The sequence below is a fragment of the Puma concolor genome, chromosome B2 (genome assembly GCF_028749965.1).
Source record: "Puma concolor isolate L17-30 chromosome B2, mPumCon1.1.hap2, whole genome shotgun sequence".
Lineage (NCBI taxonomy): Eukaryota > Metazoa > Chordata > Mammalia > Carnivora > Felidae > Puma > Puma concolor.
In genome coordinates this window covers 54,995,567-55,023,483 of record NC_141671.1, presented here as the reverse complement: position 1 = coordinate 55,023,483, position 27,917 = coordinate 54,995,567, and the positions used below count along the sequence as shown (strand labels likewise).

The 27,917-nt window shown below is 38.1% G+C and overlaps 1 protein-coding gene across 25 annotated transcripts in view; it reads left to right on the top strand.

Moving 5' to 3' along the window:
• The window catches only part of DST (dystonin), a 502,305-nt gene that overhangs the window by 217,554 nt on the left and 256,834 nt on the right, over nt 1-27,917 (top strand). For all 25 annotated transcript variants that reach the window (XM_086707113.1, XM_086707116.1, XM_086707108.1 and 22 more), the window contains one exon: nt 20,963-21,024. In XM_086707113.1, the coding sequence (XP_086563239.1) occupies nt 20,963-21,024 (62 nt within the window). The remainder of the gene's footprint in view (nt 1-20,962; nt 21,025-27,917) is intronic.

The following is a 27,917-nucleotide window of genomic DNA, read 5'->3' as shown; positions in this document are numbered from 1 at the left end:
TGTGTGTGTATACACACACACACATAAGTGTATAAATGTATATATACATACATGTGTGTATATATATATACATATGTGTATATATATATTTATTTCTTGAAGAAACATATATATATATTTCTTAAAGAAAAATTGGAAGAAAATATTGATGTTGTAAATAGACATTTTCACGTCACTGAAACTCTTAAGTATAATTTATTTAGTGAATGCATAATCATTGTGTGGCTATGCCATAAATGATTTGATCATTTTTCTATCCTTGGATATTTAGATTATTTTACATTTTTTCTATTAATAGATAATAATAATACCTTAAAAATATTGAATATTACCAGACAAAAATTGTACTTAATGTTGAAATGAATATTTTCTTATATAAGTGGTATTCTGAATTTTGGATTCTCTAGACTGTATCCCAGAGGCAGTATAGAATCCGAGTTATGAGTCTGACCTTGAACAGATTACTTCTCATTGCCTCCATTTCCTCGTCTGTAAATTAAGAATAATAATAGACCTCCACTGTGAAGATATAAAATGTTTAGGACAGGGCCTGGCACACAGTAAGTATTCTAGAAATGTCAAGCATTGTATTTACTATGTCAGAACACATGAATGTTACCAACATTTTAAAAGCTTCTTAATAGTATTGCCAAATTGCCACTAGAATTTCCCACCAGCACTACCTCAGGGTGCCTATTTTTACCACAAAGAATTAGCAAAACTTCCTTATATGCATCTGTTATTATTGGCACATCATTATTCAGTTTCTCCTTTGCTCTGCTAGCCCTGATTTTCATTATATCATTTGTCAACTCATTAATACATGTGGAAACAGAAAAAAAACTGCAGTATCTATTCTTTTCTTACATATATATTCTTTTTTTCTTCCTTTTAGGGGACTAGAGTGTGACATGTTACTTTCTTATGAAGATAGGAGAGTCATGGAATTTGAAAGTTTGAGATCACTGTTCTAATAGTAGAAAATAAAGGAGCATAGAATATTTTAAAAGTTGCTGGAAGGATATCTGAGAAGAGTATCCACTTCTTCAAAATTTTATGTTCAAAGAAAAAAAGCAGGTGGACAGGACAGGAGTCCTATAGAAAGTTGCGGTGTGGAAAGGTGATGTTCTCTAGGGGGTAATTTAGGGAGAAGCTCTTTTCTCCTGTCACTTCAGTCAGAGCTTTTTCATCTCCATCCTTTTTACCTGTTGTGTTCTGGGTAAGCTTTGGTTGGCAGAGTGCATCTCTGGCTAAAACAAGTTTGAAGATCTTTTTCCCCCCAAGAGGAATTAAGCCTCAGGGAGAAGTCTCCTGGCACTCCAGAAGCTTATTAGTATGTGCGTCTTTCCTTTTGCTCATCTGCGCTCATGGGTGCGGCTGCAGGGGGGGGGGGGGCACAGGGAGGGGAGGGTGGGGGAGGTGCACGGTGGTGCCACCACAGCCCTTCTAGGATGAATTTAGGTCACTGGCTGCGTGGTTTCTGAAGCCCACTGGGGCATGTGTGGTGATGCTATAACTGAAACAGTTGCCCTACGTGCTGAAAACTACATTTAAACACAAAACTTTGGGTGGGAGATAATTTTATTATAAAACAAGCCCCGGCTGAAACTTTTTTCCAGTGGTTCAGAGTAGTTGTCTTGGGTGTTCCCTACTCTTTATCCCTGCTGTTGACTCACTCCATGACTGGCCTTGTTGTATCAAAGGAGTGAATAGTATTGTGCCTGTGAATCGCCCTCTCATTTCCTTTGACTTGAGAAATGTAGCCTCACAACCTGAAAAAATACTCAAATCCATGTTCAAAGTAAAAGAGATCACAACTGTATCAAAGAAGTTACTAAGACTTCTAGATGTCAATTATACCTCTCTTTAAAGAAAAAAGAATTGTAGGTCACTCTCTTTCATGGAGAATGAAATTTGTTAGATGAATATTAGACCATATATTAAGTTATATTTGGTTTTGTTCCTTGGGCTACTGTGACATGTTCATGGTATCAGCCAATACTTATCAAGAAAGACTGATTATATTCAAGGTAAACAGAATAAGAATGTTCTATTGTGCAATAACCCACTGTCTATTACCATAGAGAGATAGGAACTCCCAAGTTTTTTTTGTCCCTTGCATTGATTTACTCTGTCACCTTGAGAAGAATTAAGGATTTCTCTCTTTCGTTTTCTAGTTCGCTATATAGAGAAATTTTATGCAGTTTAATTACTGGAGGGATAGTTTCTTCAATAACTGAGGGCATTTTATTTTGTTCTTTTCTTTTTCTGGAATTGGTATGATAAGAAATTAAAGCGCCTGTTTGTCTTAAGTCCCTTTCTAGGTTCCTTGATTCTAGAGAGTATATGGGTTTGAGTCACTCTATGTCTTATTTGTAGTAGTAAAAAGTAGAAAGAGCATTTGAAATTCTGGGTCAAATCCCAGCTCTGCTGCTTCCTTGTTTAGAGAAACCTTGGACCGGTTTAAATTCTTTGATATGTACTTATTTTTAACGAGTAAAATGGAGGTCCTGATACACAAATACAGTAGTAGTTGTGAGATGATGTGAAATTCTGTAGCGCATGCCGTGGTAACTTTGACTTGAATTTGACACTTGACATTTGTTGTAGGTGCTTAATACATATTTGCTAATTGAATTAAAATGATTAGGAATCCTGTAGTATTTGTTGAGGTCTACTGTATCATATTTATACTATTCTCATCTTACTTAGTGCTTATATTAATACTCTGTACTTGGTATGTAGTAATGTACGTGATGACAGTCACTCAATTTTATAGATGAGGAAACTTGAGTTAACACACGTTAAACCATTTTCCCAATCTGAAGTTGTGAGTCAGTGTTGATGCCAGGATTTGGACTCATATTTGTGTAGGTCTTTTATCCTTGTCTTCATAGCCTACCAAATGGAGCAGATAGTGAAGTATATAGAGGGAAATTACTTTTATTATTTTATGTTTTAAAGTCTAGAGGCACCTAATTACTTAATGAACTTACATGGGCACTCTTTTTCTCTCTCTCAAAATAAATAATAAATAAACATTAAAAAAATGGGGGTGGCTCAGTTGGTTAAGCGTCCGACTCTTGATTTCAGCTCAGGTCATGATCTCACGGTTTGTGAGTTCAATCCCCATGTTGGGCTCTTCGCTGGCTGCATGGAGCCGCTTGGGATTTCTTCTCTCCTCCTCTCTCTGTCCATCCCCCCCCCCCCATAAATAAATAAACATAAAAAAATAAACTTACATAGGCATATATTGTCTAAATAAGGCATTGGTTGGGACAGAAAAAAACATAAAGGAAAGAAGAAATATTCTTTCAGAAACTAACAAATACAATCTGAAAGGAATTTGAGACACTGTATGCATTCATTATAATTTGTTGATTATATTTTTCTCTGGGCTATTGGAGGTCTTTGACAATTTTTGAGGCTATCTTGTATTAATTTGAATTTTAAGTGAGTGGTTCTGTTTTTCCTTCCATATGGTAGTTATAATTGTAAAAGTTTTCAAAACTAAGGACTTTAAAATCCCACATGATCTCAGGTATTCATAATCTTGGTGAATTTTCTCATATATAAATAATGTGGAAATGATGTTTCTTTGTTTTGTCAATTTATATAATAACTATGCACTTTGGGCTATGTATTTTTTTTCTTGAGAGAGAGAGAGAGAGAGAGAGAGAGAGAGAGAGAGAGAGAGAGAGAGAATGCACTCATAGGAGGGAGGAGCAGAGGGAAGGGGAGAGAATCTGAAACAGGCTCCATGCTCAGTACCAAGCCCTATGTGGAGCTTGAGCTCACAACCATGATATCTTGACCTGAACCGAAATCACTAGTCAGATGTTTAACTAACTGAGCCACCAGCCACCCCTGGGATATTATTAACCAGACCTTTGAATCTGAAAGAAAGGCAAAGATTGAAAACTCTAAAAGAACTCTAATTTCCTTAAGTTATGTAACACAGATAAAGAATTGCAGAAACTATCTACCTTTGGGGAGCCTGGCTGGCTCAGTCAGTAGAACATGTGACTCTCAGTCTCAGGGAGTTAAAGCCCCACATTAGAGATGGAGCCTACAAAAAAAAAGAAAAAAGAAAAAAAACCTTTCTACCCTTAACTGTGACTCAGAATGACAGCAGTTAGACCATATACAATTCTTAAATGTTCTAGCGGTGTAACTATAATTAGTTCTTTACGTGTGAGCATTTAGTGTGCTCAGGTAGGAGAAATTAGGTTAAAATCAGATTGTCGGTGTTTTATATCCCAGTTCTTGGCCAGTTATGAGAACAGATACCAATAAATCCATCAGAGCCAGAACCCAATACTTTTTTGTTCCTAGCCACTGTAATGTGGATCTGATACTGTGGATCCTCAGCCCACAGCCACTGCGCTGGCAGGGAAGTAGGGGATTTGATCATTGATTGTGGGGAGTGGTGATAGCAGGAGAGGGGATATACCAAAAAGCATTTGTGTGGAGAGATTGATGGCCTCTATTGTTCTACATCTATGCCTCAGCTTACTTAGCACATTCTATCCTTGTCCTGTTTTTGGACTCCTGGCAAAGGAGAGCAGAACAATTCCTATATTTTGTTCTGTGGCAATTAAACTTCAAACAAGGACGCCCTCTGAGCATGGTAATTTCTGAGTATATTCTCAGTTATTGATTCTCCTTGCAGAGACTTTCTACAGTGTCATCACTTTGTATCCCAGCCTGGGCAATCATCCTCTGAAAAGACATCACCAATTGAGCCTCCGCCTCTTCTCCCAACCTCTTACGCACCTTTCTCCTTCCCATTCCCCTCCCTTTTCTCTTCCCCTCTCTCTCCTGCTCTCCCTTTCCTTCTGCAGCCAGCAGCCTAAGAGCAACCCAGCCATACCTGAAGTGTTTAGCTCCATCTTCAGATCTGAGTAGGAGTAGTCTGGCCCATGTCTTAGTTTTTTTTCTGTATCTTCTATAGAGTCTGCCAGAGTGTTGGATACATAAATGAATAAAAGAACTTGAAACACCATTTTTTCTCATAGTTATTATTCATGTTTTCCTTGTGGAAGATTCAAACACTTAGTATAGAAATATGAAGAATGAAATAGGCAGTATATCACACTGATTTCCACTCCTTCCAGCTTCCACCCTCTTCTGATGACATTGCTCTTTCCAACTTGATGGGCATCTTATACACAGACACAGACACACACAGACACACACACACACACACACACACACACACACATATTTGTTCAGTATTTTGCTTTTTTTTCTTGGAATCTTTTTCATGTCACTATGTGCAAGGTTTCCATTATTAATATTCTGTAGGATGGGTAACATATAATGCATTCATCTAGCCTCCTATTGATTGACATTTAAATAGTTTCAAATATTTTGCTATAGTAAACATCCTGGTATGCTAATCATTTATAAGCACATATTGCTTTAAATTTCCAACAAGTGGACTTGTTGGTTCAGGAAGTTATATGCATTTTAATTTATAATGTATACTGACAAATTTTCATCAAAAAAGTTTTTGCCAGTACATACTTTCACCAATGTTGTTTGGGACTACCAGTTTCTCTGCATTAGTTATTATTATAAATTTATGCTGTTATGAAATCATTTGATTCACATGCATTTCCTAATTAGAAGGGTGGTTGAGCATTTCCCCATGTCTTTTTTTTTAACTTTTTTAATTTTTTAAGTAATCTCTACACCCATCATGGGGCTTGACCTCATGACCCCAGAGATCAAGAGTTGCACGCTCCACCAACTGAGCCTGCCAGGCGCCCCTCTCTGTGTTTTTATTTGCCATTTGCATTCCTTCTTTTTCAAATTGTATGTTCAGATCATTTGTAATTGGAAAGGGGCTGTCTTTTTTATTAATGATTAATAGAAATTATTCATATATTTTGGATATTCTTGGTGTATACTACATATGTAGCATATATTTTCTCTCAGTTATGCTTTCTTTTAAACATCATTTATAGTGTCACTGTTATATCAGTACTTTGTCAAATTTGTCTGCCTTTTTAAAAAAAAAATTTAATGTTTATTTATTTTTGTAAGAGAGAGACCGAGCACGAGTGGGGGAGGAGCAGAGAGCTAGGGAGACAGAATCTGAAGCAGGGTCCAGGCTCTGAGCTGTCAGCACAGAGCGACTTGGGGCTCAAACTCACAAACTGCAAGATCATGATCTGAGCTGCAGTCAGACGCTTAACTGACTGAGCTTCTCAGTTGCCCCTTGTCTGCCTCTATGTGTTCATTTTTTCCCAGGGGTTTTGTAACTTGTTTTGTAACACTTTTCCTACTCAACTATTTTTAAAACACAATTTTCTGTATTTTCTTCTAATGGTTTTATTTGTTTAAATAATTTTCTCATTCTCTGGACACCTGGCTGGCTCAGTTGGTAGAGCATGTGATTCTTGATTTTGGGGTTCTAAGTTCAAGCCCTCATTACTTAAAAATAAGATCTTTTTTTTTTTTTTAATTTTTTTTTTCAACGTTTTTGATTTATTTTTGGGACAGAGAGAGACAGAGCATGAACGGGGGAGGGGCAGAGAGAGAGGGAGACACAGAATCGGAAACAGGCTCCAGGCTCCGAGCCACCAGCCCAGAGCCCGACGCGGGGCTCGAACTCACGGACCGCGAGATCGTGACCTGGCTGAAGTCGGACGCTTAACCGACTGCGCCATCCAGGAGCCCCCAAAATAAGATCTTTTTTATAGTCGCCTGGGTGGCTCAGTTAGTTAAGCATCTGACTTTGGCTCAGGTCCTGATCTCGGGGCTTGTGAGTTTGAGCCCCACATCGGCCTCTGTGCTGACAGCTCAGAGCCTGGAGCCTACTTAAGATTCTGCCTCTGGCTCTCTCTGCTCCTCCCCACCCCTTCTCTGCTCATGTGCACACACACACACACTCTCTCTCTCTCTCTCTCTCTCAAATATAAATATTAAAAAAATCTTTTTAAAAATAAAATCATAAAACATTTTTTCTCATTTTAATTTCTAATATTGTATAATTTCTTCATATACTGGCAGATAGTATAACTCTTTGAGATGCGTTGTCAGTGCTTATCTTGAAATATCTCCTCTTTAAGCTATCTTCATTTTGTTGGCAGAAGGATTAAGGATTTTTGAAAATGTAAAGGACTTCTTTATGAAGATTGTAATTTAGATATCTCAATAACCCTTTTTTAAATGTGGTTTTTAGTCATACTTAACTAAGTAGCTCAGAAGCAGTAGATTATGCTCTCATCAAGGAGGGACTGCAACAGAAAATAATGTCAATTTCATTTAGATTCAGATCTAAAAAATAATAGTTGTAAAAAACGAAAGCTGAGAAATCCATCAGCATTGGTAATTTAAATTTAAAGTAATATGAAAGTAATTAGAAGAGAGGCAGAACAGTGCTTATTATTGGGAGATCAGGTATAGGCTTGAAGTTTATGAGATTTTGCAGTAGTGACTAAGCTAAGAACTTACAGGGAATAATATTGGTATGCTTTCACCCATGGAGTCCTCCACTGTTTTGTAAAGTGTGTGTGTGTTTTTTTTTAAGATGAATAATTTCATGGCATGATTTTGGTGAAATTTTCCAAATAAGAATCTTGCTTTTTAACAAAACAGGGATGGGGGCAGATGTTGTGGCTAAGGTCAGAAATGTTAAGTATCTTCCTGTAGGTCTGTAGTCCTAAGTCTGTGGTCACACAGAACAGTGGGGGAAAGTTGGATTAGTAGTAGCTCTATACTCATATAAACCATAATGATATTTCTCTGGGAATATTTGGTAAGATTTTTCAACTAAAATGGGAATAGGGACTCCCTTCCTCTTACCATTTCACCTACAACCTCCAGTCAACAGCTGATATTGGCTAGGGCCACTGTAGGTGAGGGTCACATCAAGTGGGCAAGGGAGTTGTTAGGAGAATGAGGGGCAGAGCCCCTAGGTGATGATTGGGTGCAGGCTGTCTGATCACAGGGCCATAGGTGGGACTGGGTAGAGGGAGGGGTGGTGATGTGCATCAGGTCTGATCCATTTTTACCTAGCTCCCTGGTCATCAACTGTATATTATCATCAGTTTCAGGAGCTGGTCTTTCCACTGATTCCAACTATTTATTCCAGCCAGTTTTCCTTCTATCATGATGGAAATGTTAGAGCTTTTGCCTTCCTATTTTCACTGTATTATACTACAGAGCTATTTCTGGGCAGTGGTGGGGAAACTGACTAGACCCATCCCCTTATTCCTCCCTCCCCCAACTTTTTTCCACATGACTCAACACTTCATCTTTTCTTTCTTTTTTTTTTAAAGATAGAGCGTTTTGCAAAGTATTGTCCAATCTTCTTTTGAAATTCACATCCGAACCTTATTAATAAACAGAAAACTCATCCTTCCCCTAAATTCTGATGTGACTTCTTGGTAAAGCATTGTGATTAGCCTTCCTGTACTCTTGAGAATGACTTACCTGCAGAAGGCGAATTCCATCTTTTGTGTATCTTCACCACTGAGGAATTGTCCAAGGCTCATTTTTTACTTTCTGTTGTTAACTTATTAAGAAGTTAGCATTTTGTTTTGCAGGTATGAAATTATAATATTGAATGTGCTTTTGCAAATTGCATCCTCTTCCTACCCCTTGCCTTAGTAACTGTGTGATCCTGGGCAAGTTGTTGAACCTCTAAGCTTCTGTTTCTTCCTTTGTAAGTAGGCATAATCTCAAAGAATTGTTGTGAGGATAATATGCAGTATATATATGTGTATTGTATGTATGTTGCTGAGAATAATAACCTGGCAAATAGTAAGTGCTTCCACATTGCTACTATTAAAATCCTCTTTCAGTGAAATGGGTAGGCTCAGGTTATTCTATAGGGGAGACAGAGGCTCTAATAAAACAAAGACAATTCAAAAGGGAGAGAAAGGAAGTGAAGAATACTAAGTAGATACTTTAAACTTTTCTGCAGAAATTGATATTTTTTCATTTATGATATATTGAGAATAAAGTTAAAGATCATATATGGATAATTTCAAAGCATATTGGCAACTGTTATATTTGCAGTTTCTTTTCCCGTGGCATGAGCAAATTTGCTAGCTCTCTTATTGCTGAAAATAACTAGTGATCTTTTTGTTATTGTTTGTTGTTTTTGAGTTATGGTTTGTACAGTTTCTATTCACGTAGATCTGTTTCTTTAATGAGTCTTGAAGATGCTTGGTTTGTTGCCTCTTTGAACAGGGGTTCTCATTCTTTTCTCTCTTTTTAAAATTTTATTTCTTTATTTATTTTAGTAATTTCTGCAGCCAGTGTGGAGCTCGCACTCAGGACCAGCCAGGGACCCCAGCCAGGGGTTCTCACCTCTTGACATTTTTTCATTCATGCTCTGAAGTGAAGATCTCATAAATCTGAGGGGAGACCCCTTGTTTTTCTTGCATTATTAGATTAGGGGTTCTGTTGTTCGATAACATAGAAAAGAAGTGGGTTTTGGAATCAGATTTAAGATCCCACTTAGGCTGTGGAATCTTAGGTTGGTTTCTTAATCTCCCAAACCTTGGTGTGTGTGTGTGTGTGTGTGTGTGTATTTTTTAGGTTTATTTATCGGGGTGTCTGAGTGGCTCAGTTGGTTGAGCGTCGTACTCTTGGTTTTGGCTCACGTCATGATTTTGTGGTTTCATGGGTTCAAGCCCTGTGTTGGTCTCTGCACTGGCAGTGTGGAGCCTGCTTGGGATTCTCTCTCTGCCCCTCTCTCTGCCCCTCCCCCACTTTTGCTGTCTCTCAAAATAAATAAATAAACTTAAGTTTAATAATAAAGTTAGGTTAAGTTTAATAAACTTAGGTTTATTTATTTGTTTTGAGAGAGAGAGAGAGAGAGAGAGAGCGCGCGCGCACAAGTGGAGGAGGGGCAGAGAGAGAGGGAGAGAGAGAATCCTAAGCAGGCTCCGCACTGTCAGTGAAGAGCCCAATACGGGACTTGAACTCACACTGTGAGATCATGACCTGAGACAAAGCTGGACACCCAGCCAACTGAGCTACCCAGGCGCCCCAGTTTTTCTGTCTTTAAAATGAAGAGGTACCGTCCAGCTCAAAGAATTGTGATTGAAGTGAAAGTATTTGTGAAGTGTACACAAATTCTTGCTGTTGGAATCCCCCCTGAAGGATATGTATCTAGCATATAAAGTTGAGCTTTCTAAATCACCTTCATAGCATGGATTTCAGGGATGAGTTAAACAAGTTAGGCTGGGTGTTGTCTTTTATTCCAGGGGAATTCTGCCTGGGGTGTTAGAGAATGTGATGAGCTAGTTCAGCAGTGAAATGTAACATCCTATTGGTTTGCCTTATTGAAAAAAACTTAGGAAATCAAAACTCTGTTTTTAAATTAAGGGACTTCATGTGAACAGCTTAAAATTAAAAGGAAAAATAGATAATTAAGCTTTTTAAAAAATAATAGTTGTATATATTCTGTACAAAATAGTGCAGGAGGCTGGCTTTGCTCATGTTTGTTTAAAAGGGGGAGTTGACTAGTTTTCAGCTTGCAAGTGGGAGTGTCTAGTCAGTGTTTTTCTTTCTACATAGAAAGTTAACAGGACTCTGACACATCAGAGTTTGTACGAAAAGCTTAGGGAACTGTTGGACACATTTCTCGCAGAATGATGGGGCAGCTCATGAAAAATGATCAAGACTGGAACGCCAAGCTGGTGGGGCTGATGTGCTGTATGGGTTAGTAGTCTCACCTGTAATACCACTTTCATGTTTGCAGAACTGAGAAAGGAAAGTTGCATTCCCTATGTTGGTTCGTGTGGCGGGAGTTTAGCAGACTGTGGGGCACCCTTCAGAAATCTGGCCAGGCTCACATAACCACTTCCGAGGCTCCCTGGAGAGATTTTTCACCATATTGTTGTCATAGGATATGTGTTTAAATAATATTAATATTTACTTTACATGTGATACTAAGTGGATTTAATTTTGATTGGATTTTACTGAAAACCACGCAGTGTAGTTTGTAATAATAATCAGTGCTCTTTTTGCACGTTTGTGTTTTTCCAAATTCTCTTTGTGTTCTGTGTCATTACATGTTTTCAGCCAGGTTGTACTTTTTTAATGTGCTTGTAGATGTGTATTTTTACTTAGTACTTACTCTATAAATGAAATAGTTTTCCAGTAGAGGAATATTATAAAAATTCATTCAGAAAAATAACTGGATAGTGTGTAAAACCAGTAAAATCAGTTAAAATCTCAGGAATGGTTTTCCTTTTTTGTTTTCATAGTAACATTGCCGTAAATATAAATCTCAAAGTTAGACATCCCTTACTGAAGTGAAATAAAGAAGCATTATGAGACTGGTAATTGGAAAATTAGATGGTGTAATCTGGGATACTCCCTTTTGAAATAACTCCCTTTTGAAATAATGCCTATGGAAAGTGGCAAATCACATTCTCCCCAGACTTAAATCATTCTCTGATTGTAAGTTGCTTTCCTGAGGAAAGTTGAGGCCCTTAAAGTTGACATTACCTCTTTCCTCATTATTGTAGCACTGTGGGAGGCTTCTAGCATTTAAAAGAACTTGATATACTTGAATGGGAGTCATCTAGGTTTATTAGGGTTTGAAAGAAAAGATTTAGGTTTGTTACTGGTAGAAAACGTTATCAGAACCTACAAATTGTGTGTGTTACTTAGCTTAAACCTTCTCCCCTTATGCATGTACTTTAGTTGTGAGTCATAATCCCCAGGTATTACCTCAGCATTACTTGCCAGATATTTAGCTCCCATCTTACATTTTCAGCGGTGTTTTTGAGTTCCTAGCAAAAACCACCACAGCCAAACCTGAGCAGTCAAAATAGCCTTTTTAGAGTTATGTATTATTTAAGTGAATCTCTTGTCTGTACTGGGAGGTAAATTGTTTGATTAAATCACTATTCTTGATAGATCATGTAGATAAGAAATTAATCAACATATGATTAGTTTTTAGAACATGTTCTACTTTTTCACATTCCTTAAAATATAGGACCATTTTTTATTAATTTAGAAAATAAGAAATATATTTTATTAACCATTATGTGCCAAGAGGAGAAGAGTTTATATAATGTGTATAATATGTTAAATTTAATGATAGAGAGTAAATTTGTTAGAGTTTGTGTTATAACATGACGATTCAATAAATTAATAAAATTTTGGAGTAGAGTTACAGAAATGCCTTAATCCCATATTCTGTAACGTGATATGGAAGCTGTCTATTCTTCAATGATGAAGATTTTTAATTAATAATTCATGTTAATGTTTTTCTTGATGATTTAACATTAGGGTCCTAGATTATTAATTGGATAGGAATAATGCGGATATCGCTAAGAAGTGATTTTTCTTTTTCCCATACTCCGTTTTCTTTTTGCTGGAGGCTTGGAAAAGCACTGCCGAAAAGGTGATACGAGTGCTAGACTTTGGTGCAGGGGTTCTGTTGTTTTCATTCACTTGTCCAAAGTTCACTGGCATAGCAGGGCTAGATTCCTCAGCACCCAGTCTATGACTGAGTTGTGTTCAGCACTTCCATTTGAAAGTTGACAGTATGTTGGGATAGTGGAAGCAACTCTGAAGGGAATCATAACACGTGGGTTTTAACACATAGCTGGCTTCTGTCTTGCTAATCTACTTGTCCTCCTTCAAGCTCCGTTTGATTGCTGTGGGCAGGGTTGGTCTTTCTCTCAGCTGTGCTTGCTTACATGGTGAGTGCCACATCATTTGCTCAGTTAGTATGTTCATCACATTGCCTTCATGCCAGGTGCCTTATCTAGATGATGTCCTCCAGAGAGCAAGGGCCAGTGCTCTGTCAGCATGGTGGTCCAAGTACCACTATGACACTGGGCTCATCATATGGCCCGATAGATGTTGGAATGAATGAGTAAATGAAAGATATATAGAATCTACATTTTAATCGTAAGTAGGACTAATAGGTTGCTCCTTTTTCTTTGGTCTTGCCTTATGTACTAGTAATTTAGGTTCATTCTGAACTCTTTAGTAATGGCAAGGTTGAAAGACATTTAAAACACCATTATGCTTCATTTGCTTATTGTATGCAAGGATTTATGTATGTAAATAATTACATATTATTATCTTGAACTCGATTGTGCTTTTTGAAAAAAATTCCCATTATGGGCATATTTATTTGTTAAGTGCATAAAAACATTTTGGCGTCTACTGTGGGGTAGGCAAAGGTGAGTGAGGTATAGATGATACCCCAAAAGGGCCAACGGAAGAATTAATACATATTTTGTGAATGATTATGTTGGTTAACAATTATTGATAGCATTGGTCATAAGGAGAGTCATACCTAGAGATTTTACATTGAGAATTAGTGTTTTCATTTTCTCTGAATAAATATCCAGAAGTGGAATAGCTAGATCATGGGGTAGTTCTATTTTTAATTTTTTTTGAGGTATCTCCATACTGTTTTCCATAATGGCTGTACCAATTTATATTCGCACCAGCAGAGCATGAGAGTTCCCTTTTCTCCACATGCCCTCCCACACTTGTTATTTCTTGTCTTTCTGAAAACAGCCATTTTAAATAGGTGTGCAGTGGTTTTGATTTGCATTTCTCAATTTGTGATGTTGAATGTCTTTTCATTTGCTTTTGGTTATCTGTGAATTCTACCAAACATTCAAAGATTTAATAGCTATTCTCAAATTATTTCTAAAAATTGAAGGGGAGGGAACATTTCCCAAACTGATTTTATAAGGCCAGCATTACATGGATACCAAAACGGAGATTAGGATACCACAAAAAAGAAAATTACAGGCCAATACCACTGATGAACTTAGATGCAAAATTGCTCAACAAAATATTAACAAACCGAATTCAACAATATGTTAAAAGGATCATACATCATAATCAAGTGGGATTTATTCTGAGGATGCAAAGATGGTTCAACATTTGCAAATCAGTCTAAATGAGGGGTGTAAGGATGGCTCGGTTGAGTGTATGACTCTTGATTTCAGCTCAGGTCATGATCCCAGGGTCACAAGATCGAGCCCCGTGTTGGGCTCCATGCTGAGCGTAAAGGCTGCTTAAGATTCTCCCTCTCCCTTTCCCTCCACCTATCCCCCAACTCTCTCTCTCTCCAAAAAAAATCAAAATGGTACACCACATTAATAAAATGAAGGATAAAAATTATATTATCTCAATATTTGAGAAAAAGCATTTGACAGTTTTCAGCATCCATTATGATAAAAAGTAAAGTGGGTATAAAGGGAACATACCACAATATAATAAAGGCCACATATGCCAAACCCACAGCTAACATACTCAACAGTGAAAGCTATATGGTCTTGGACTTTCGTTTGTTGGGACTGTTTTTGGTTACTGATTCAGTCATCTTACTGATAATTTTTCTATTCAGATTTTCTATTTCTTTATGATTCGTTCTTGGAAAATTGTATGTTTTTTGCAAATTTATCCATTGTAGGTTTAATTTGTTGGTATATAATTTGTTCATAGTAATCTCTAATGATTCTTTGTATTTTCTTTGGTATCAGTTACAACTTCTCTTTCATTTCTAATTTTATTTATTTGAACTCTCTTTTTTTCTGGGTAAGTCTAGGTAAAGTTTGTCAACTTTATCTTTTTAAAGAGCCAGCTCTTAATTTCACTGATCTTTTTTATTGTGTTTTTGTTTTTGTTTTTTTTCAGTCTCTATTTTATGTATAGATGATCCCTGACATATTATGGTTCAATTTAGAATTTTTCAACTTTACTATAGTGTGAAAGTGATATGCATTCAGTAGGAACCATACTTTGAATTTTGGTCTTTTTCTTTAAAAAAAAAAACTTTTTTTTTAATGTTTATCTTTGAGAGAGAGAGAGAATATGAATGGGAGAGGAGCAGAGAGAGAGGGAGACACAGAATCTGAGGCAGGCTCCAGGCTCTGAGCTGTCAGCACAGAGTCCAACGCGGGGCTTGAACGCATGAACCGCAGGATCATGACCAGAGCTGAAGTCAGACCCTCAACTAAGTCACTCTCTCAGTTTGGTCTTTTTCTGAGGTTGTGATAGGTGGTACAATACTCTCTCATGATGCTGGGCAGTGTCAGTTTCAGCTCTCAATCAGGCATGTGATCACAAAGGTAAACAACTGATATACTTAAAACCATTATGTTTCTTGTTTCAGTACAGTATTCAATAAATTACATGATGAATTGGCACTTACTATAAAATAGGCTTTGTGTTAGTTGATTTTGCCCAACAGGAGGCTAAGAAGTGTTCTGAGCATGTTTAAGGTAGGCTAAGCTAAGCTAAGCTTGGTGTTACATAGGTTTTGGCATAATATATACATAATCAACCTATGATATTTTCAATTTCTGATGGGGTTATCAGGATATAACCCCATTATAAGTTGAGGAAGTATTTTCCACTCTGATCTTTATTATTTTCTGCCTTCTAACTTTGGGCTTTGTTTGCTTTTAGTTTTTGGTTCCTTTAGGTGTAAAGTTAGATTATTTGAACTTTTCATTGTTTCTTGAGACAGGCTTATATTTCTGTGAACTTCCCTCTTAGAACTGCTTTTGCTATGGGGCGCCTGGGTGGCTCTGTCAGTTGAGTGTCTGACTTTGGCTCAGGTCATGATCTCGTGGTCTGTGAGTTCGAGCACCATGTCAGGCTCTGTGCTCACAGGCCTGGAGCCTGCTTCAGATTCTGTGTCTCCCTCTCTCTCTGTGCCTCCCCTGCTCATGCTCTTTCTCTGTCTCAAAAATAAATAAAACAAAAAAAAACATTAAAAAAAACCTGCTTTTGCTGTATCCCACACATTTTGGAATGTTGTATTTCCATTTTCTTTTGTCTCAAGGTATTTTTTGATTACCCCTTTGATTTATTTTGTAATTGACCTATTGGTTGGTAGCATGTTGTTTAAGCTCCATGTACTTATGGTTTTTCCACTTTTGTTCTTGTAATTAATTGCTAGTTTCATACCATTGTGGTCAAAGAAGATGCTTCACATGATTTTAATCTTAAGTTTATTGAGACTTGTTTTTTGGTCTAATATTTGATCTATCCTGGAGAATGTTCCATGTGTACTTCAGAAGAATGTGTATTCTGCTGCTTTTGGATAGAATATTCTGTATATATGTATTACATCTATCTGGTCTGCTGTATCAATTAAGGCCAGTGTTTCCTTATTAATTTTCTGTCTGGATGATCCATCCATTGATATTAGTGGGGTGTTAAAGTCCCATACTACTACTGTATTGCTTTCAATTTCTCCCTTTAGGTCTTGTTAATATTTGCTTTATATATTTAGATGCTTCTATGTTGGGTGCATAAATATTTTAAGTTTTACATCCTTTTGTCGGATGGACCTTTTATCATTATGTAATGTCCTTCTTTGTCTCTTATACAGTCTTTGTTTTAAAGTCTAGTTTATCTGATGTAAGTATAGCCATAGCAGCTTTTTTTTGTTTCTATTTGGATAGAGTATGTTTTCCATACCTTCACTTTCAGTTTGTGTGTGTCCTTAGATCTGAAGTGAGTCTCTTGTATGCAATGTATAGATAAGTCTTGTTTCTTAAATCCATTCAGCCACTCTGTGTCTTTTGATTGGAGAATTTAGCCCATTTACATTTAAATCTATAATTGATAGGTATATACTTCCTGTCATTTTGTTCATTGTTTTCTGGCTATTTTCATAGTTCCCCTGTATTCCTTTCATCTTTTGCTTTCTTACCTTGTAATTTGATGACTTTTGTTTAGTGTTATGTTTAGTTTCCTTTGTCATTATCTTTTGTGTATCCACTCTAGGTTTTTGCTTTGTGGTTACCATGAGGTTCAGCTATTTCATTCTTATATATAACAGTCTTATCAATTTTATGTTGATAGTAAAATTTGAGGACATTCTCAAAATTGTACCTTTTTACTTTCCCCCCACCCTCATGTTTTGTGTTCTTGATGCCATATTTTACATATTTGGTCCCTTAACTTGCTATTGTAGTTATTGTTAATTTTACCACTTTTATCTTTTAACCTTCATACTAGATATATGAGTGGTAAATCCACTACCTTTATTATATATTTGCTTTCTCAGTGCAATTTTTACTTTCATATGTTTTCTTCTTGCTATTTAGTGCCTTTTCAGCTTGAAGAAGTTTCTTGGAAGGACAGTTCAGTGGTGATGAATACCTTTAGCCTTTGACTCTCTAGAAAACTCTTTGTCTCTTTGAATTCTGAACAATAAACTTGCTGGGTAGAGTATTCTTGGTTGGAAGTTTTTTCCTTTTTTCCTTTCTTTTGAATATATCATGCCACTCCCTTCTGGCCCACAATGTTTCTGCTGAAAAATCAGCTTATAGTCTTATGGGATTTCCCTTGTATGTAGCAAGTTGTCTTTATCTTGCTGCTTTTAAGATTCTATCTTTTTCTTTAACTTTTGACATTTTAATTATAATGTCTCTTGGAGTGGGTTTCTTTGGATTCATCTTGTTTGGGATTTTCTGTACTTCCTCGACCTGGATGTCTCCTTCCTTCCTTAGGTTAGGGAAATTTTCAGCCATTATTTCTTCAAAAAAGTCTTTTGCCCTTTTCTTTCTTTCTCTCTCTCCTCCTTCTGGGATTCCTATAATGTAAATGTTTCTGCTTGATGTTGTTTTATAGGTCCCTTAAGCTGTCTCCCCTTTAAAAGTTATTTTTTTTTCTTTTTTGCTTTTGTGTTTGGGTGAGTTCCACTGCCCTGTTTTCCAGGTCACTGATCTCTTCTTCTGCTTCATCTAATTTGCTTTTGAACCCCTCTGATGTGTTTTTTAGTTCAGTTGTTCTATTCATCAGCTCTATAACTTCTATTTGGTATATTCTTATATATATATGTTTTTATCTTTGTTGAAGTTCATCTGTTCTTCTCTCAAGTTCTGTATCTTAATGACCATTACTCAAACTTTTATCAGGTAAGTTACTTATCTCCATTTCATTAAGTTTTTTTCCTGGGGTCTTATCTTGTTCTTTTGCTTGGGAGATATTCCTCAGTTCCCTCATTTTGCTTGTCTCTCTGTGTTCATTTCTGTGTATCAGGCAAATCACCTACCTCTCCCAGTCTTGAAGGAGTGGTTTTGTATAGGCATTGAACTTTATCATTCAACCTTGCCCTACCTCTTGGTTGTCTCTCAAACCTTTGTGATTATTCAAGCAGCCTACTTTATTCTTGACAGGTCTCAGTTGTTGAGATTGTGCGAATTCCTCTCAGTGTTTCAAAGGGAGTAATCTCAGCCAGCATTTATTTTCCAGCTCATTGGAAACCAGACCCTGAGGCAGGTCTGGCATACCTTTTAAAGTATGCAAATATATACAGTCCTGTGGGACCACAGTCATAACTTCTGCTGGGCTTGCAGACCACATGATTTAGAGATGTCCTTTTGGCAACAGTTGCAAAACTCAGGGCTCCAGATAAGTGTATAAGCTCCTGTCTGGGAGGTACCTGTGAGCTGTAGCAAGGCAGAGGGAGAGTGCAGAGATGTGTCTTCCAGACTATATTGTCTGAGAACTCCTCTGTGGTTTACAGCCGTATGGTAAACCTGAAGCCTGCCCCTGTGGCTAATGCTCCAAGAACAGTAAATAGGCATTTTTCACAGGAAGACTGGGGGCGTGTTTCAGTCTAATATTTGTGCTTTGCCCTGGGGGTGGTAGCTTGCCAGAAACTATCTCTTCTGTTGTTTTAGTTTCATGGAGCCCAGCAATGCAGTCCACACTGGCCACCAGAGACAAGTGCTTAAGGGGTCACTCCTGTGTGCACTGTGTGTGCCCACTGGCTTTGGCTGAGTCAAAGGGGAGCCTAGGGCTGGGGCTAGCCCACAACCTTCAGCAGTGCTTTGGGGGAGCCTGGGGTGGTATAAGTCTGCCTGCCGGCTGAAGTGGAGCTGGGCCGCAGGGCACTTGGCTGCCTCAGTTGGAAGAGCGACTCTTGATCTCAGAGTTGTGGTTTTGAGCCTCATGTTGGATGTAGAGATTACTAAAAAAAAAAAAAAAAACAACAACAAACAAACTTAAGTAGCTGAAGTGGGGCTGTAGTGGGGGGAGGACGGTGAGGGGGGTACAGAGAAGTTGTGTGGGGGTTGGGCAAGCCCAGTAGGATGAGCAAGATGAGGGAGCCCAAAAATGGTGCCTGCCAATACTGGTGCTAGCAAACTGGTGTGAGAATAAAAAAATGACACTTAGTACCTCCATATCCAGAGAAATTTTCAGTATGCCCCTGCACCTCCAGCAGAAGCTTTAAGATGAGCTAATGAATCTTCTCATGTGGTCTAGGTGCATTTTTAAATTGCTGCTTTTGTGCTGAGTGACTGGGTGAGTGAGTCCTTTAAGGGTAGACTTTCTCTGTTCCCCACAGCCTTTTGGGTCTCTTGGATATAAGCCCTGTTATTTTTTTAAATTTTTTTTTTTCAACGTTTATTTATTTTTGGGACAGAGAGAGACAGAGCATGAACGGGGGAGGGGCAGAGAGAGAGGGAGACACAGAATCGGAAACAGGCTCCAGGCTCTGAGCCATCAGCCCAGAGCCTGACGCGGGGCTCGAACTCACGGACCGCGAGATCGTGACCTGGCTGAAGTCGGACGCTTACCCGACTGCGCCACCCAGGCGCCCCAGCCCTGTTATTTTTTAAAGCCATATGTCTTGGGGGCACATTTCTCTGGTGCAGGTTCCAAAGGTTGTGATGTCTGATGTGGGACACAGGTATTTTGCCAGTCAGAGAGATGCTCCATATTTGTGAGATCTCTGCTGGTTGTGGGTCATTGCACCAGCGAAACTGTGTCTCTGCCTCTCCTACCTGTGTCAGTGTGGTGCTTTTGTCCTTTTTGTAGAGGAGATGTTCAGCTAGTTTTCAGGTCCCTTTCAGAGGGAATTCATCCACATGTGGCTGTAGATTTGGTGTGTCAGTAAGAGAAGGTGAATTTAGGATGTTGCTACACAGCTATCTGAATCCAATCCCCTTAACAATGTCCATAAATACTTTTAATAAATAGAACAAATTTTTCAAAGGCACTTCTGTTCCATTAAAATAGTTTAAGGACACTCAGGGATGAAGAATGAGGAGGAAGAGAGTGAGACATAGCCTGCCCCTAGGGAAAGAATAGAGAGCTTCAAACTGTGGCAGAGAAGGAGAGAAGACCACCAAGGAAGAAGAAAGTACTATCCCAGATGCATAAAGGAGGAAGAATGGAAACGAGTATGTAGGGAATAGCTGCCTAGAACCAGGAAGGAAGAAGGTAGTGTAGTTTTGAATGTCAGTTCTGGGTGTTGGAAGATTATGGTTCTCTTTTGAAATAATTATTGAAGAACCACAATATTCGAGTGCTCTTTCTCTTTAAATCACAAGAAGCCATCCCTCACTCTTCTGTGTACCATGTCTGTGTTAACTAGGGTGTATCATACTGAGGATCTAGTTGGGGTATTCTTTTTTACCAAACAATTCAAAACTGGGAGTCTAGGAGAAAAGCAGTATGGTTAGTCATTAAACCAGAGTTTATTTCAGCCAACGGACCTGAATGTAATTATCACAGTTTTAAATATTTTGTTGAATATGCATAGTTTAACCTCTCTTAAATCTTGTTTTCCTCTTTTGTGAGATGGCAATGACACCACCTACTCTTCCCTCTTTTAGTTGGAAGACCAAGACCAGATGGGATGTAATATGTGGTCAAGTGCTTTGTGAAGTTCAATGCAAGGGCTCACTTGAAGGTAGTAAGGTTTTTGTTACACAACTTCCTGGTTGTGGTAGTTGTGATGGAGTATATGCAACGGAATGCGCAGAGGGGTTTGTTTAATGGAGTAGCACTGGCAAATACAACACTGGGGAGAGACCAATCTGACAGATGGATCTCTAACCTTCTTACAGATAGCTGTAAGTTGGCAAAATTTAACAGGAAAATTCAAATGTACTAACCGGTATTTTTTGAATACCTTTCATAATCACAGTTGAAGTCATAGTTTTTACCAACCTCATTTTATATCTTTTTTTCCCCCTTCCAGATGAACGGGACAAAGTTCAAAAGAAAACGTTTACAAAATGGATAAATCAGCATCTCATGAAGGTCAGTTTATTATTTTCACATCTTGGAATTGTTTTGCTTACTTTAATTTATTGTGCAGTAATGTATAACTCTGAAGCATTGCTTTTCTTTTTTTAAAAAATTTTTTTTAATGTTTATTTTTCTTTGAGAGAGAGAGTGACACAGTGCAAGTGGGGGAGGGGCAGAGAGAGAAGGAGACACAGAATCTGAAGCAGGCTCCAGCCTCTGAGCTGTCAGCACAGAGCCCGATGCAGGGCTCAAACTCACAAACTGTGAGATCATGACTTGAGGCGAACTTAGATGCTTAACTGACTGAGCCACCCAGGCACCCCTAGCTTTTCTTTTTTTTAATTTTTTAAAATGTTTATTTATTTTTGAGAGGGAGAGAGAGACAGACAGACAGAGTGCGGGCAGGGGAGGAGCAGAGATAGAGGGAGACACAGAATCCGAAGCAGACTCCAGCCTCTGAGCTATAAGCACAGAGGTTCGAACTCACGAATACAAGATCATGAGCTGAGCCAAAGTTGGAGGCTTAACCACCTGAGCCACACAGGTGCCCCTGAAGCATAGCATTTCAATACCAACTTGAAAGTTTAAATTCCAGAGCATTTCACATGCATTTTAGGCATCTGTGATTATCTGGTGTGTGGCCTGTAGGTAATGATGAAGGTGAGAAAATAAGTACCCAGTGATTATAGTGCATTCTGTGATGTTAGGAAACCTATTATTATGGGACTTAAAAAAAATCTCAGCAGTTTAAGAAGTATGTAAATATTTATGTGTTAGGGCATGGAAAAACTGTAATTCTCCAGTAAGATTTTTTTCTCTCTCAAGATTCAGACCAGGTTCTGGCCTCAGATTTATGTGGATGGCAGACAGTTACTTATATGAGAATAAAGATGGATTGTAGAGACTGAAGTCTAGACTTATTTTTCTTCTTGTACTTAGTATGACATTGATATTGGCTTAATGTCTGTGTTTCTCTGTGTAGTAAATAGTTGTGGTTCTCAAATTAATATTTATTTGTGTGCTATGGGACACTTTGAGGATCTGATATAGGCTCTCTAGAAAAATACACATGCACACAAAATTTGCATACAGTTTCATGGAGTTATTGGATCCCACCCTATATATCTCAGCTAAAGCACCTGTGTAACTTCGCAATGAACTATAAGTCACTTTTTCCCCCTCTTACAGACAGTCCTAAATTTGGAAACAGGTAATGTTTTAAGTGTGAGACTTAGAAAGAGTTCTCTCACAAAAAACAAACAAACAAAAAAAAAAACAACACATTATTTTGAATGTGGTTACATTCTTAAAGCTACTCTACTAATCGTATTTAAAGCATCATGTAGCAAAGTAGTACCAATAATGTACTAGCATCTAATAGCCTTCTATAAAAGTGATTCTTATTTCAAGGGACATATCAAAATTACCTGAGGGATGTTGTAGTCCCCTCTGTCTCACTACCCATTGACAAAATTCTTGCCCCAAATTCTGATATGTCCTTCAGGGAGGCCATGTCACCCACTCTCCAATTGAGAATTTCTATAAAAAAAAAAGAGAGAGAGAATAAGTTCTGTTGTTGATGGGAGCTGAATCCTTTGATGTGTTGGCAAGAGATAAGAGGTTGAGACATTCTGCTTTATGATGTTTTGTTAGGAAATACATTGTGAATACTAACAAAAGATACCAGCCGTGTACCTACCCTCTTTCAAGCTTTTGTCTAATCACACACAAAGTGTGAGTGGGACTCTTCCACAGGCTGGGGCATAGGTGGGCTGATTATGAGGTTAAGGGTATGGAACTTTGGAGCTGAAGACTGACAAGATTTCCCCATTTCTGAGGTGAATCCAAGGGAAGCAAAGTTTTTGATGAAGAGGTTCCCTTTTGGTGGCTGATGCCCTAGCAACCTTTGTAGCTGTGGCTGTGTAGGGGTGGGCATGTCAGTGGGCACAGAGGGTTGTCCTACATCTTCTGGAGCATAGCTGCTATACTTCCAGGTTGGTAATCACGTTACAACTGCTGGCAGTGGATGCCAAAGAGAAGTAGAAGTAGAAACACAGGCCCTATAGGAACCATAGCACAGGCCCTGGATAGGTATTTATTGAGAGTCTACTGTGTGCCAGGTGTGTTGGATCGGGCCATTCATTTTATAAGTAGTTCATAAATTGAATGGTTGAGTAAAAGGACACTTCCATTGCTAAAAATGTCAAAATACCATTCGAGCTGCTAGAGGACAAAGGCTATATTATTTACTCCTAGGACCCATCGCAATGTTTGGCAAGAGTATTCTCACTGTGTGTAATATATGTTGTATACATTAAATCATTTAATTCTTCTAGCAGCTGCCCAAGGTGGTTTAATTTAGTGGTTATACACACATAGCCTTCAGAATCAGACAGCAAAGGTTCAAAGCCTGATTTACCTGGAGTATGTGACCTGGTTTTGTTTTGTTTTGTTTTTTTAAATAAAATGACAGATCTCAAGATTTAAAGTTTACTTTTGCTGCAACACAGTAAGAATGGGGAAAATATGTTATTTTTATGTGCAATAGCTATTAGATAGATGCCAATCCAACTGATGAGGGTTTCAGTCAGATTAGTTTATTTGTTTTTGTTTTTGTTTTTTGGAGTATGTTATAGGATCAGAATTTAAAATTAACTCTTATTAAATGAGAATTCATTTTAGGGAGTGGGGGAAAGTCAGACTACATAGTCTTGGCTAACTACCACTGTCAGTTACTTACATTCTTGTTCTGATTTGGTCTAGTATCAGCTCAAAGTAGTCTTCCCTTATAATCTTAAGAATTGTGCACTGAGATTTCTGGCACAAAACTCAAATATGTGAGAACATAGTTTTTAATCTTTAATTCTTTTATGTCTGAAGTTATAGCTTTAACCTCAAGTGAAGAAAAATAATCCAATATCCTAAAACTTTTAGAGGCACCAGGCTGTTAAGGTTTGTTTTGTTGTTAGATAACCAGAGAAAGGGCAGCCTTCATGAGAACTTTTCCATGTTTCATTCAAGCAGTGGTTGAGGAATGTTGCACTATGTTGTCAGCCTCTTTTGTCTCACTAAAAAAAAAAGAAAAAAGAAAAAAGATGCTGGATGCTTTTGCTCTAGGTAGCCATTTGGTTGTAATCCAATTAGTGGGAAATATAAAATAAGTATAAATTTTAACTAAAAATTTTCATATTTGAAAGTAGTATTTTTTCTGTATTGATTTTTTTATATTCTTCACTTGAAATATTGAACATCTTCAAGGGAGAAACAGAGAAAGGAGAGTAGCAGGTCCCATATATTTTTTGCCTTACCATATTCCTTTTCAGTGAATGAGAAGTATGTTATTTATAGAGTTTGCAATAAAATGGGATCATGGGAAAGGAGGACCACGACAAAGTGGTCAATAAAGTAAACATGGGTAAGGAGAGAAAAAACTGGGAATGAAATCATCTAGATAATTGAATAATTCTACATGCCTTCTTTATGTTTTGTCACTTTTAACTGTAGTCACAAGTAGTCCTTAAACCATGCGGAAGGGAGGAAAATTACAGGAAAGGGGGAATTATAGGAAAAAAAGAGAGAAGGAGAGGCGAGGGAGGTGGTTAAAGGGGGAAGAGAGGGCAGGAATGGCTGTCTTGTGCACTAGGAGTGCTCTCTCACAGCCCCAGAGTTGTGCCTCGGGATGGCTCTGTGGGGCCCAGGGTCTGGAGACCCTGCCCTTGGCTCAGCTGCCTGGGAGTGCTAATTCCAGCTAGGAATTATTCTCCATCTTCTGAAATAATTCTTACAAAGTTTGCCTTTTCTAAGTTATTGTTTTATTTATTTTAATTTATTTTATTTTACCCTGTTCTCTCCACCACACTTTTGCCTCCAGGGAGAACTGTCCTTGGGAGTTCTGCTTGTTTTGGCAGTGAGGTGATTGAGAGGTTTAGTCCCAGAACAGACTTTCCTTTACTGAGTTTTTCTTCTCAGGTGATAACTTATATATTCTGGTAACTTAGAGCAAATTGTCTTTGAAAGAAGAATGTCTCGGGGCGCCTGGGTGGCGCAGTCGGTTAAGCGTCCGACTTCAGCCAGGTCACGATCTCGCGGTCTGTGAGTTCGAGCCCCGCGTCAGGCTCTGGGCTGATGGCTCAGAGCCTGGAGCCTGTTTCCGATTCTGTGTCTCCCTCTCTCTCTGCCCCTCCCCCGTTCATGCTCTGTCTCTCTCTGTCCCAAAAATAAATAAACGTTGAAAAAAAAAAAAAAAAAGAAGAATGTCTCCTTCAAAGTTGCTAGTCTGTGACATGTAAGGCAAAGATGGGAGGCAAGAAAGGTTAGACAGACAGGGGGTTGTGTCCAGGCTTTGCAGTTTATTATTTGTGTGACCTTAACCTTCTTAGGTTCTCATCTGTAAAATGGTGGCAGTGATAGATTAATGTGAGGAGTTAAAGGACATAATCCATTTAAGCATAAAGCATGATAACTGGCACATTGTATAAGTTGCCTCTGGAACCCTTCTGCCTCCCTCATCCAAGTCCCTTTCCTTGCCTCAAGTACTTTCCCTTTTAGTTTATTCATTGTAGAAAAAGCTGGGGTTTAGGTTCAGAACCTGTTGAGGAGATAGATTGACCTATTGCCTTCTTGCCTTAGAGTCTTGCTGGGACACTGAAGAATTACTTATTTGAGGTATCCTGTTAGCTGTACCTTCCTCTCCTCCCTATACCCTGTGCCCCAGTCATTTATGGGTTGATCTTGGGGCTCACAGTTCTTTTTTATTCCTCTCTTTCCTCTTCTCCCACACACTCTCCTCACAGAAAGGGAATCAGTGAAGACCCACCATACTTCTGAAAGGTTGGCCATTTTTATTCCTCAGTTGTGATTTCACTTAGATTCACAACTGGAGGGCATCTTCCACATCCTCCAGTTTTCTTCCTTCGTTTACAGAAGGGAAAGCTTGCCACATCAACTTTTACTGGGAGAGCTGCACCAGAAGTCCTGGAATGAGAATACAAATTAGAATGAGGGGCTGTGTCCGGTGTTTGTTTTCCGTGTGCAGTGTGAGATGTTGCAGATCTGCCAGCAGGTCCCCCTTGGCTATGAGGTTGTGTTTACTTTTTTCTACCTATGGTTTTAACTACTTGTAATTACTCCCTGTGATTTAGGAAGTTATGGTTTATGCAGCTGCAAAATAGCATATGCCCAGTGCTTAGGGGATGATTCTGGCATGGTCGGTTTTTAAAAGTTTATATGACTGAGAAAGGTAAACACTGTAAAGTTTATAAATGATTGATTGAGTTACTATTATATCCATGTGTATAAACATTTTTTTCCTTAAAATATTTGGTTAGGATTTTTTTTGGAGAAAAAAAACCATATTAAAAATATAGCCTTGATTTATATTCATCATAGCTAAAATTACATTTTAAAGTAAATAGATTGCTTAATTAAAACTTCCATTTGCTGTGAACAAGATGACTCTGGCATTTTTCTAAATATATTTAAATTTTAGTGTTCTGGTATTTCAGTTGTAGGACTAAGCCTGTCCTTAAACTGATTGTTCTGGCAAGAGTGTTTTCCTTTTGAGTCATTATTTTTCAGAATACTTTTATTAAGGGGTGCGTGGGTACCTCAGTCGGTTGAGTGTCCGACTTCAGCTCAGGTCATGATCTCATACTGCGTGAGTTCGAGCTCCATGTCAGGCTCCGTGCTGACAGCTCAGAGCCTGGAGCCTGCTTCAGATTCTGTGTCTCCCCCTCTCTCTGCCCCACCCCTGCTCATGCTCTGTCTCTCTCTCTGTCTCAAAAAAAAAAAAAAAAAAAAACCATAAAAAAAAGAATACTTTTATTAAAATCCAGTTGACACATTCAAGTCTGTTTTCCTCTGTAAGTCTCTTCACACCCTGAGTAGACTGGATTGTTTACCTTGCAAATTGGATATTGAGGTAAACTACTGGTTTAGGTAACATTTATGTATTGTTCTTAGCATAATTTTAATTATAGTATTAAAAAACATGAGCTGGTTGTTATCAAAAATGTTTGTGACTTCACTTAGCTAAATTTTACCCAGAGGGTTGTTCTAAAACATAAAATTGATGACAGTCTTCTATTACTTACAGTATTTTTTATGTCCATTTTACCTATGGAAGTTTATAAATTAGAGGATCTTCTATCACTTTTTAGTTTTTTTGTGATCACATGCAATTCTGTCTTGCTGTCTAGAGATCAACAAGACCATAGTATAAGAAATAGCACCTAAGGTTTAAATACTCGTGATTTAACTTTTGCCTTACTTTGGTGAAAACAAGAAACAATGAAGCCATTTTTTTGTTTGTTTATTGTTTATTTGTTTATTTTTAGAGAGAGAGAATGCATGTGTATGTGTGCCTGTGAGATAGGGAGGGGCAGAGAGAGAGGGAGAGAGAAAATACCAAGCAGGCTCTGAGCTGTCATTGCAGAGCCCAACCAAGAGCTTGATCTCATAATTTATGAGATCATGACCTGAGACAAAATAGTTGGATGCTTAACTGACTGATCCACCAAGAGGGCCCAATTTTCTGAAATACTTTAACAGTTATCAAAGATCAGAAGATTCTCTTTAATTGTTGACTTGGACCCAGAATTAGCATTTGAGCCATGGCTGAGAGGCTGCATTAAAGAGGAATAATTGAAGGGGCTGAACAATTTTTAGAACGTTGGAATCTGAAGAAGTCCTTACAAGGGGCTTTCCTTACCTTGGATCCATCTAACTGGCAGTTTATAGTAGAGATAGATTCCTCAGTACTGGTTAGCTATACTGTAAGTTTATTCCTTAATGTTGTATAATAGAATATTTGGTCTGAATTTTAATTTATTGATATATAAATGCATTTGGAGCGGAAGAGGCCCCGGGTTCCAATATTGCACCACACCCTATTTGGTATTAACCTG